This window comes from Catharus ustulatus, chromosome 4, assembly GCF_009819885.2.
Source record: "Catharus ustulatus isolate bCatUst1 chromosome 4, bCatUst1.pri.v2, whole genome shotgun sequence".
In the NCBI taxonomy this organism is placed as follows: Eukaryota; Metazoa; Chordata; class Aves; order Passeriformes; family Turdidae; genus Catharus; species Catharus ustulatus.
The window spans coordinates 29,800,703-29,813,196 of NC_046224.1; the positions used below are offsets into that span (position 1 = coordinate 29,800,703).

At 34.7% G+C, this 12,494-nt stretch overlaps 1 protein-coding gene across 43 annotated transcripts in view; it reads right to left on the reverse strand.

The window, feature by feature from the left end:
• The window catches only part of NRCAM (neuronal cell adhesion molecule), a 148,241-nt gene that overhangs the window by 10,836 nt on the left and 124,911 nt on the right, over positions 1–12,494 (reverse strand). For 17 of the 43 annotated variants that reach the window (XM_033057174.2, XM_033057169.2, XM_033057170.2 and 14 more), the window contains 2 exons: positions 4,121–4,252; positions 961–1,039 (listed from right to left, as the gene is read on the reverse strand). In XM_033057174.2, the coding sequence (XP_032913065.1) occupies positions 961–1,039; positions 4,121–4,252 (211 nt within the window). Of the gene's footprint in view, positions 1–960; positions 1,040–4,120; positions 4,253–7,686; positions 7,840–8,894; positions 9,021–9,540; positions 9,607–12,494 lie in introns of all 43 variants that reach the window. The other 26 variants (XM_033057158.2, XM_033057159.2, XM_033057182.2 and 23 more) reach the window with 3 other exon arrangements.

Sequence of the window (12,494 nt, forward strand, 5' to 3'; positions counted from 1 at the left end):
TAACAGAAACTACTCCTTAGCATTCAGAACTGTATGTCTAGTCCTGTCAGATCAAGATGTACCTTTCCCTTCTATGAAGAAGCTGTGGCAACAAAGTAGATCCTTCTTGAAAAAACCTGCTTTTGCTATGTACATTTGTAAATAATAAAGGACTTCTACACTGCTTTTGACAGAGGAATGCACTATAAAATCTATTGTAGCACCATGTAAAATATAATTGTAGTGACCTATTTAGAAAATAATATTTTTTCTACTAATCAAAAAACAAACTCCTTATTTAATAAGCTATACTCATAGCTGTTATGAATAGTCTTGCCAAGGCATGCTTTTGGTAATGCCAGATTTGGCAAGACTGCATTTACTATAAAGGAAGAGAGTCATGAATAAGAGCTGTGTTGCATGCTTTGAAGCTGCTTGCTACATATCTTGTACTGAAATACAGGAAAGGGAGATTTGTTTTCTTGTAGGACACTTCTTCACCTCTGTGTACAACATCAATCACTTCTTTGTTATTGGATTAGATGTTAGTACTGGCAGCTATTTTAAATGCATTTGTTTTCCAGTCAACACCACATTGTCTTTATTAGGCTTCAGTTAGAAATTTATTTTCAAAAACTATACTGCTCAACATAGTACCCTAACTGAAAGGACACTGTATCTGACATTTGAACTATCTGAAAGATGGCTTTGTAAATAAAGATTCCACGCTTTGACTCTCAAACCCATACAATTGTATTTGAATCTGGTTTACACCTTGCATTAGCAAATGGCTTATACTAAGCATGGGTCCTTTTTTTTTCTAATGGTGTGGTTGAAATGCTATTTTTAGTTCTAAATAACACTGGATACAGAGTCTTTGACATGGAAGAAAAAGTTAGTCTTAAATTAATAAGTGTGATACTATATACAGTACATGTGTGACATGAACAGTGAACATGACAAATCACATCAGCTGCTCACCTGTATTCACCAAACGTTCCATCATCTTCCTTCATAGGTTGTATTTCTGGATCAGCATGTGCATCCTCCTTTTCCTTCACTAAAATATTTGAAATAGTAATTTTTGTCATTAAACTGCAATATAAGAAATTCTAACACCTTAATTTCTCAAACTGATCATATTTGGCAGGAATGAGGTTTGAATAATTTTTTTTAATGGGGCCTTAGGCTTTTGCTTTTTTTTTTTCTTTTAAAAAAAAATCTGTTAATTAGTTATAGAATTTTATTTTCATTCAAGTATGATTGTATGTAATTTCATATTAGCAGAATTTTTAATTTATTTCTAACACTAACGAGAGAAAATTGTTAAAAATCCTACCAAAATAACTTATTTACTTAGATTATTACTAGAATTATTGTTTAATCAAGTTTGAATTATTTAGTTCTACTTAGCAATGTTCTCTATTTCTTCTTCATATTCATCTCATACTGATTGATAAAACTGAATCAGATTCAGTTTTGTTCTCTGCTGGTTTGTACATTTCTGCTTTAATTTCATGTAGTAAGCCTCCGGAGAATTTTAGATACTTTTTCCATTATTAATAATTCTCAAAATACTAGGCATGGTTTTGTTAATGCCTTCTTTTCTACAACATGATCAAACTCAATGCAAAGTCATATACACTGGAACCTAAATTGCACAAAATTGTATCTCTTGCACATTCTGGTTTTAGGTTTAATCCTTGTTCACTGGTGGGAATAAATCCAGGCATGTAACTTGTGCCTAAAGGATAATAAATACACCACGTTGACACAGAAACCCTCTAGCACATGAGTCAGATATTAACAGATGACATACATTCATATAAGAGTGTTGACAGGATAAAACAATATACTGACTGTAAGAATTGTATTTATGGTTCTTCCCTTTGCCTTTTCATTTCTGTTTGTTTGGCATCTATTCAAATCTTTCCCTTGTCTGTCTAGCAGATAGTTATATAATCCAATACACAATCTCTTGTCTTTTACTCTGGTCGTTTCCACACTTTATTTATACATCATTGATTTATGTGCCATTATTTAAGAGGATATTAATCATTCCTGACAGTATTTACTGAGTCCATAATTGCAATAACACATAACATCTTGAGATATATCAGGCTGCTATAATTTCATACTGAAGTAATTGATTACTTTCTACAAACCACAGGCAACCTCAAGATGACATGCAAAAAAAATGATGAAGGAGAGTTCATAACTTAAATTTTCATAGATTTCGTAACTTAGTGGTTTCCCTTTCTCACTACCTGTGGATCAGTACATTTGCAATGACTCAAGAACTACAGTCACAAACACCAGTACATACTGATTCTGGAAATCTTACAAATAGTCCAAGTCCACCTTTATATATATGTGTGTGCATATGCCTATGTATATGTGCATGAAAAAACTTATTCCTTACAACTAATAATTCTGCAGAAGCAGCAAAAAAAAGGACAGATTATCAAGGATCCACAAAGTAATGACAACCTTAGCATCCAACTGCCCTCTACCTCTACACTTTTACTCAAAACCTGTTTCACCCTCCTCTAGATGGTAGTTCACTCCATGTCCTTCCTACCCTTTTCAGTTTCATCATTTCACCTGAATCACTTCTATATCCTCTGTTATCTCATTTTCTCTTTAAAAAAATCCAAATATTAGGGAAAAAACCTTAAGATGATGTCTCCAGCCTGTCATGCAACTCTGTGCAACACTGTGTTCCTTAATCATCTGTTTTCTTCATAGGCATAGGCAGCTGGAACAGAAACTTCTCTTACCTGATTTTTGCTGTCACCACAAATCCTTGTTCGCTCTGTAAAACAACCTAACAGACTGGGCAGAGTAGGGTTCTTATCCTTAATAAAGTGAATTTCTCACAAAAATAAACTGCTATTCTATTTCAGGAGATTTCCCTATGAAGAGCTAAGGTTCTCAGTGTTCCCTAAGTTTTCTGAAGTGCACTGGTCAAAACAAGCAGGAGAAAATAAAATGAAGTGTGGACTTTTCTTTTGTACTTTTCTAAATGTATCCATGTTTTTTATGCCCAAATTAACAGTATGAACTTCAAGAAGTCTGACTTTAAATAAGCATTCTAGAGTCTAGACATGTATGCTATTTCCAAACATTAGGAGAAAATAGTATTTTCATTAAATCAAGATTTTACACAAAACTTAGCAACGGTACTTTCTATTGCAGCTAGAATAGGAGAATGAAAAATCAGATTGTCCTTTCATGCTCACTTGAAGTTAATTCATAGGCACTCACACCTCAACATCTGCCCTGAGATCCTATCTGACAGTACTGTGCAAACTGCTTCTCACCATCCATTTCAAGAGAGCTCTAGTCTATGGAGTTACTCCATAGAAAGAAATATAATACCAGGGAAAGATATACATGATATCTGTATATCCACATACATACATGCTTTTTGTAATATGTACACCAGGAGGGATGTGTGTTTTGACAGAATACATACATTACGTAGTTCCAATTTTTAATGAAAAATTATAAAACATACGTGGCCATTCCTAGATCTACTATTTAAAAAATGGTTATTCTACACCTCCTCTTAGAAAGAAAAAAATTATAGAAAAAAACTCCAGCCTAACTAAAGGATGGTAACTTTAAACACAGCTGCAAAACTGCAGAGGCTGAAGATGACACAGATTCTGGGAAGGAACACAAGGTATTTGAAACAAAATAAAATACGAAGGGCTTTGTCCTGTGACATGCATTCTCCATACTTCAAAATAACCAGTGGCTATGATTTGGACTTTCTGACAAAATAAATTCTAACTCAACTCGTGTTAGTGGATTAAATCCATTTTGCATTGGACTTCAGCAAGCGGAATGTGCACTAGAGGTGATGTTCCAAACAAAGTTCAAACCTCTCTAGAGAGGTCATGCACTGATACAACCCTCTGGGAATGAAGAAAGTCCTTCTCTAATGCTGAAATAGATTCAGGTTTTCTACCAATAGGCAGATGGTTCCTGTCAAGCCCACCAAATGGTAAGACTGATTTGCCATATGCACAGTGTAAATGTAAACAAGCAGCAAATGTAATTTTCCAGTAAGCCTAAGATTTGTCTTAATGGGTTACCAACAGATGAATTTTACTATCCTGGTTTAATAGCATACCTGGATACTTGCCACCCTTATTCCTCCTTATGAAGCAAACAATCAGTAAAATCAAGATCAGAAGAGCAACAGCACACATGAGACCAATGAACCATCCTTGAGTAGCGATGTCTACCTGCCGGCTTGCCATTGCTAGAGATAAAAGAAGAAAAATTATGTTTTGCTGCACTTGAATACTATGTTAATTCAGGTAAATAATAGCCAATAAAATGTTCATTAAAGAATAACATTAATTCTCAAAAATAGATAACATTAAGAAAAACAGTGGTTCTGGATTTTGTGAGTATTTTCACTATTCAGAATATTTCCAAATACCTATATACAGAAGTCTAACATTTAACTTAGCAACTACTTTGCAAAATCTACACACATACTACATTGCTTTCCACAAACCTCAGAACTATTCTCAACCATTTTGAATTAATTAAACTACTGAAATGAAATTGCAAATTATTTTTCAAAAAAACATGTCAACTGCATTCTCGAATAAAAAGCCAATGCATTTGCTAATGCATTCCCATCATTCTGAAATGGGGAAATGGATGGTTTCAATTGCCCTAACATTCAATTTCAACTAAAAATCAACAGTGAAGTATCCTTTAAAACCTTATTAAAAATCAAGTTTTCTTTCTTTCTTTCCTCTAACACATACCTCATCCTACAATTAATTTATCATGATTGCCATGATTTAGCATTAGTGAGGGCTTAACAGATGCAACTGGGAAGCCTTTCCTTGGCATTCTTTCTCTCCAAATGGTGACTCTAGCCGGAAGATAATGTAAATAATAAGCAAACTACAAAGAAAATACTACAGGCACTAATAGGGACAGGAATTATCTGTGGTCTAGGGTCTGGATCTACTGATCTCCAACATAGTAGGAGGATTATTCTGGTGAAGCTTATTTTCTACTCCACTGTTGGAAACACACTACAGGCAACTTGACTTAGGATTTGCTGCTGGGAGAAAGTGAGAAGAGTGAGAGGAGTTAGAGATTCATACTCCAAATAGGAGAAAATATGGAGGAAGATGAACATCCATCCAGACCTATCTTATTTATTCTTCTGCTTCTTCTCCAGACCCAAACCCCAGGAGTACAAAACGCTATGAAAAGCTGCTCAACAGACTGAATTCAAACCAATGTTTCAGTGCCATTTTCTAGTTAAGAAGGAGTGTGACAGAGGTAGCTTGGAAAAGCAGCTGTCAATGGTCCCACATTCCTGAGGCATTCTATGAAAATGCAGAGTACTTCTGATGTCTGGATACAGTATCTCCAGTCCATTGCATACAGAAGATCGGTGTGCATTCCACTTTAGAAGTACTATGCTAAAATTAACTATGTCTTTAAATGCTTATTTTTGGTCTTATTAGGCAAAGCTATGACTTGATTTTCATTTAAATAATTCAATGAGTTAATGTGCCTGGTTATTGAGGAGATAAAATCAGGAGATTTCTCAGCCCTTATTTATGTTTTCTGATAATTTAGAAACTGACTCATATGCACAAGAAATTAAACTGTTTTTGCATAAAAGTCTCTACATCTCATATAAATATATAGCTTATATACCTAAATATTTATACTCTGACATATAAATATTAAAAAGTGGCAATTAAAAAAAAAAGCACAAAGGGAATCTTCCTCTGAACTACAAATGAAAATAAAACTTTTTTTCTTGTTAAGGTTAAAATTATTTTGAGTTTTGCACATCTGCATTCATAATAAGGCATTAAATGCTGTATAATCCATACTGTAACAAAATGCAAAAGCACTATGCACATTCAAATGCAGTAAGAAAGAGCATCTCATGCACATAAATATGCAAGATAGATGGGAAGGTGAAAACTTATTTATGCAGCTTCCTGTATTAACTTACTGCATTTCCAGTAGGAAAGGGTTTCTAGATCTCTGTGCATCTTTAAAAATGGCACATTTCCTGCCTACACTAAGCAAATTATTTGCCTCAGGCAGAAAAACCTTTTGTCTCGGTGAACCACTAATGCAGAAGTCAATGCAGAACACTGGACCAGGAATGCCCAAAATGATAAACCCACACACTGTGAAGACACTCTATAGGAATGCCTGTCAAAAAAAAAAAAAAAGTGGGAAATGCCTCATATTTGAAATATCAAAGTTTCACTCCTAATTAAGGATGTATTCTAGTGTTTGCCTCTTTGTCCGCTCCATCTTTTTGCAGTGTTTAAAAGCTTTGAGCTAGGCTGAAGACAGTGTGACACAAGGTTTTTCCGTAAGAAATAGGCTGTGTTTATAATTTCATGCTGAACATTGAAACTTTCCATCATCAAGAAGTGGAAAGGAGTGTCTAAAATCCCTTCTTCCTTAACTATACAAGGGCATGAGTCAACATGACTGGGTAAGTACAGGAATCCTTATCTACTGGCTCAGTGCTTTTTATGCAGAAAGATACTTTTGGGAGGGTTTCCACACAGCTTATTTTGAATTATATTACAGTCTTGATCCTTGTTTACCGCTCCTTTAGGCTTCAGATGTGTATTTGCATAGCATTTCACAGGTAGGCTTTTGTACCACTAACTGTTTCTGGCTCTGTGTTCAGCCCATACATATTTACCCGGCACTGTTATTCAGCACCATGTTTTCAAACCCTCCTGCAACATGATAAACAGTGACCAGAAATGGAACAAAACAAAGCAAATAAATGATGATTTTAGAAAGGGCTCACTTTCAAGCTGGCATACCCATTATCTATGCTGTTGCCTGATAATTATAACTTAACGTTCAAGTGTATTTTCATATTTAAATTACTTTCTTAGAACATAACATTCTGGACTTGGTGTAGCTACTGCTGTATATGCACCAGTCAAAATGCTTGGAATGAGTAGAAGTGGCTAGCAAAGACAAAAACAGTAAGAGCTGACCAAGAACATGATGATGGCATGACATGTGATGGCAACAACATATTCAGCATAACATCAAAAAACCTTCCAATAGAACCTTTTCCCTGAGTGGAATTGGCAGGCATTGCTGATGTGCTTATGAAGAAATAGGACTGCAATATGAACATAAGGAACTTGAACAGCCTTACTGATTCCCAGGATATGTGTGACATCAAAATCCATATAAAACTAGTATATGGCAGGAAAAGAGAGATTTACAAGTAGGAATCTCTCAACAGTGGTATAAATAGATTACATGAGACATCAAATTGAATCTGCACTTTCTGATCATGCAAATATTTCAGCTTTATAAAAAGACATTTAAATACAGTCATCTAATTATCCCAATTAGAAATAGAAGAAATAGTTCATCTTCAGTGCACAGCACATAGATGGAGTGTGAGCAGGGCATTATCTTGGCCCTAGTACAAACATCAGTCAAGTAGAGTGAACTGAAAGGATGGAAACATTTATAATCTACATATAAATGTACTGGCATTATTTAGGAGTTTATAAAATAATTTAATATTGCTCTATAAAAGGAACATGCAAAGATTCTAGCTGCAACATCTCTTGTCTAGAAGCAGTTCAGCATTTCAGCAGCTGATCTACCACGATTCTGACTATGATACAGAATTGGTACAGTGTGCCTCACCTGGACCTGTCTCAAACACATCCTCTGAACTCCTAAAACCAGACAGGCCCTCAGCACCAACCCGGACTTTATATGCTGTTCCTGGTGTTAAACCCTTTAAGACAAAGAAGCTTCGAGAACCATTTACAATTTCCTTTTTCCAATCTTCTTTGCCTATAAAAATTTTAGGAAAACAACATATTGGAATTTTAGTTTTCTCTGTATTACTGAAAGTTTCTAGACAAAATACTACTGACAGTTACTTGACTAAACTATGGATCATCTGAGAAAAACAGCTGTTGTCTCAAAAATAATAAAATTATATAAAATTATGAGTAATAAATTGCATGCAACATATTGAAGAATACGTTGTACAGTAATTATGAAACTATTTTAAACATTTGTTCCATTGTACTAAAGAAATATGAATTTAATTTATCTTTAAAATGCTTATTGAACTTGTAATTATGAGATACATTAAAATAGATTTTAGTAATTTAATTAAATGATACTTTGGCAGCTTCAGTCAATATTTATTTTGGTCAAGAAGTTCTGCTTCAAAGTCTGAATTTCTCTCGCATCTTTCTTCCAGGACAGTCTCAGCTATATCTTTGGCCAATATCCAGAAAAACAGATTTCTTTTCCAATTTTCAGATTAGTCACCTTTAGTCATAACTTTAAAAAGATGGGGTATTTGAAAAGAAGTATCCTGCTTTTATTAGCTAACTTTATTTGAATTATTACCAGTATTATTAAAGTTTTAAGCCTTGTTTTAGGCAATAAGAGTATATAAACTGATTTATATCTTATTTTAAGGTTTAATTAAACAAAGTATATCTTATTTAATCATTTTTCTTTCCCGAATTGGGCATAATTTAGGAAAATCCTTATATCCTATTTTAATGCGAGTAATCGTATTTTTACACATATAATCAGTTAATGATAAACAACTTCATGCAAGCTATGTTTTTAGAAGTTGACATTCAAAAGAATTTATAAAATAATACAAAGGAACAAAGGTTCGTATTCTATCTATTCATCAAAAACCCGCTAAACATTGATGTTTATTAAAATGAAAATTATTTGATCTTGTTGATCAAATTAAAAAGTAATTTAAGACGTTTAAGAACTATCATTAACACTGGGTCAATTTAAGACCCCATTTACTATAAAAATCTTCAAAAATACATCTCAAAACTTTAGTAGAATTTAATGAAATGATTTCTTACTGCCTGCTACACCATATTCAACATAAAAGTTCGCATGATCTGGTCCCTCATACTCCCAACTGATATTGGCATAGGTCTCAGCAGCAGCTGTTGTAACATTTCTGATCCTTGGATAAAGTGGTTGAACTAAATGCACAACAGAAAAACAAAGCAGAAGACGTAGTTGTGACTTCATAATTGAAAAAACAAAAAACAAAAAAAAAGTTACTATGTTAATTTAGACCATATAGAGGGAAAGCATAGCACATTTTTTCATTGGTTCCATTACTGGAAATAAGTGAGTAAAGTACTGTATTTCGAAATTTAATCCCAGGCAGTTATTATACTAAGAAATTAAAAAGTAACATCCATGTACTTTACTGAGCATGCTCTGTACCACAAAAACTGGCAAATACTTAAAATGCACCTAACTGCCAAAATTCTGAAAAACATTATTTCTATTCATCAGGAAGTAAAATGCAGACAGCTGGAAAGTGAGAACATTGTTTGGGTAATGGGAAATGGTAGGACAGAAGGGAGGTATGAAGGTGGTATGCTCCTCCCTTTATGGCATGTGGCACTGGATGGACTGCAAATGCCCCGAGTGCAAGCCCTCATGGGATTTTGGCTCTATTGCATTGATAGTGATAAAAAAGGAAGACAATACCCTTATAGAATGTTGGACGGACAGTGTGCATGACTGGGGAAGTTGCAAAAATGATTTCTGAATATCCTTCACCATCAGAGATAGTAGGAAAGAAAAAATAAAGAGTAAAAACACTTTGCATCAAAAAGTAGCAATTAACTAATACAGTAAAACCTTACCTGTTAAATAAATAACACATGCACATTCTAAGATCATGCAAGATTAAATTAGTTTTACTTATTAAAATAAGAAACAGCTAAGTGATACACATGTACTTGAAAACAAAATAAAGTATGTATGTACTGGCAGCTTTGATTTCACAGGACATCCCTGAAATCAGTTTTTGCTAATATTATGCATTCATGGCCCCTTTAGACACTGGAAAACTAGACAGCAGATATTGGAAATCACTGGAATGCAAGGAGCTGCCCATTGTAAGGTACTGTGTCTTACTGCTGCCATTCAGGTCAGACAACAGTACTTTTCACAGATATGCAAAATGCCCACATCTCTGAGAAGAGCTTCTCTCTTCAACATTCTCAAATTAGCCACTTCTGTGCTCCTGCCTTAGTTCTTTGCTCATACCTTAGCTCCAGCAATTCTTGTTACAAATGGACGTATAGTTCAGTGTCTCTGCTTGCCTAAGACTAATGAAAAAATCGATTTTAATAGTTCTAATGCTGTAACAGGGCAGATACAAAGAGGATACTCCTCAAAGGTATGAAATTAGTTTTAACTGAAAATGCCTCACTTTGCCACTGGCTTTTCTATCCTGCTAAAAATTTCTATTAGGAGCATTAAAAATGCTTCCCAAAGGACAATGAAACATTAGAGGTAAAATCTAGTCTCAGTAAAGGCAAATGACAGAATTCCAATGGCTTCATCTACAGAAGAAAATAAAATGTGCAAAATCCTGTTATCTTATCTTGTTAGGGCAAGAGGGGTTGCACTGAATTTATCTATCCACTTAAATTATTTTCTTCTTCTAACAGGCTGGCTTTGTCCATATGGCCAGCTGGAAAAAGTTCAAAGTTATATGCACAGAGGAAATGGCTTACTTGGGCCCCTAGAACAGAGAAAATAATGTGAGTACCATGTCTAAAAGCTATTGTTTCGGAGTATTTTTTAAAATACCTAAATTAGGCAAATTCCATTCGTTCTTCTGATAATGTATTGTGATTATTACAATGTTTTACAAAATAAATTTTTTATCCCCAGAATTGCATCAGATATTTCTTAACTCTGTTCCATTAGTACTCATTCAACAATTCAATCTGTACTGCTTCCCCCATCTGATGATTTGTAGTTAGGTTGTGCTTATAGATAATTTCTTTCACCAACCAAAATAATAAGGAATGTATTATTTAAATAATAAAGAATATATTTCTTTCTTGTTAAAACCACCTGAACAAAATAACAGGAAGCACAAGATTAAAAAAGAAACAAAACAAGCTATCTAGGTCTCTAAGTCACAACAACCTCCCTAAGAAGTCAGAGCTGTCTATGGGAAATCTAGCATGTAACCATATACACTATGGTAATGAAAAGGGATTAGATTTTGTTTCTCTGTGCCACTTGGAGGTAGCAAGAGGAAAGAAAAGCAGTCTCTAAATTTAGGAGGGTAGAGAGTCTGAGATTGCAGACAGGATGTATAAACTTCCTTCCTGATTTACACATAGGAACAGGTGTTTGTTTCAACAACCAACTCAGCATTTTTGCTGTGCCAAGAAAACAAGAGGTTTGTATTTGAAATATGACTTTGTTTTCTGTCATTAAATTGTATTTTCTCAAAGCCATATTGCTCTGGATTTTGGTCTTCCATGGAAGATGTCTAATTAGCAGCCCAACTGTATGACTGATATTTGTCACAATATTAAAGACAGAAAAAACTGTTAGCAATAATCTGTTTCGTACTCCTGCAAGCAGATGTCACACAACTACCTCTAACTTCTCCCTTATGCCTGAGCACCTGGGGATGAAGGAAGATCTCTCATCTTCTGTGAAAGACTCCAGAAGATGGAGACCTTCTGAATCACTAAGCAAATTCAATAATCACTCAATCTTATCTTGTGGGGTATTTTTCCATCTGGAATTTCCAGTTTATTCTCTCATTCAAGAGTTGCCTGCTAGTTTAAGATATCTGGTGCAATCTTTCTGTTCATATGATTGCATATAACTTGCTTGCATCAAGTTTGCTCAGAAAGTTACCCTAATTTCCTTGGTATCTTAGTTTCTAAATCTGCTCAAGTGACTGATTTATGCTTATATTTATCAGATGTACTCATATCTGATTCCTACCAATAACTGTTTGTACAGATTCAACCACACGTACTATTTGGTCAGATTTAAATTCTGTAATGTTTTAACCAATGAATACGGTGCACCATGAAAATTGTTCAGTAGTATATTTTTTTACAAAATTACTATTTTTGCAATTCTCCTCTTTTGCACCATTGCTTGATGTCATTTGCCATCAGGCCTTCCAAGTTTTACTTAAATCTGTTAAATGTGCCATATTTGCAACATGACTGCACACAGAAGAACACAAAAGACGGCTTCTGGATCCTGAGGTGAGGAAAGCCTGGAGGTGAGCTGGTTACGACATTTAAAGCTTGTAGTCAATCCACCCAGACACTTTGTCTTCTCTATCACCACACCTGTAATTATAATTAACCTCTCAGTTCTTCAGCATGTTTCCCAGCATTGTTCACAAATGGAAAAGGTGTAATTGTCAGTTGGCAGAAGCTCTCAGTGTCTGCAAGTACCAGTTGGGAAAAAGGGAGAAGAAGGGTGGGCAGGAAACTGTCCTGAAGAGCAGAGCACTGTGCTCTCTCATCAGTAATCATCTGTAACCATGCCCCACGCTGAGTAGCAGTGCTGGCAAAAGCATCACTCTAACAACCATGGGAATACACTGTCAATAAGTTACAGGTTTTATACAGACCCACTCTATTTACCTACCTCTGGCAAATTAA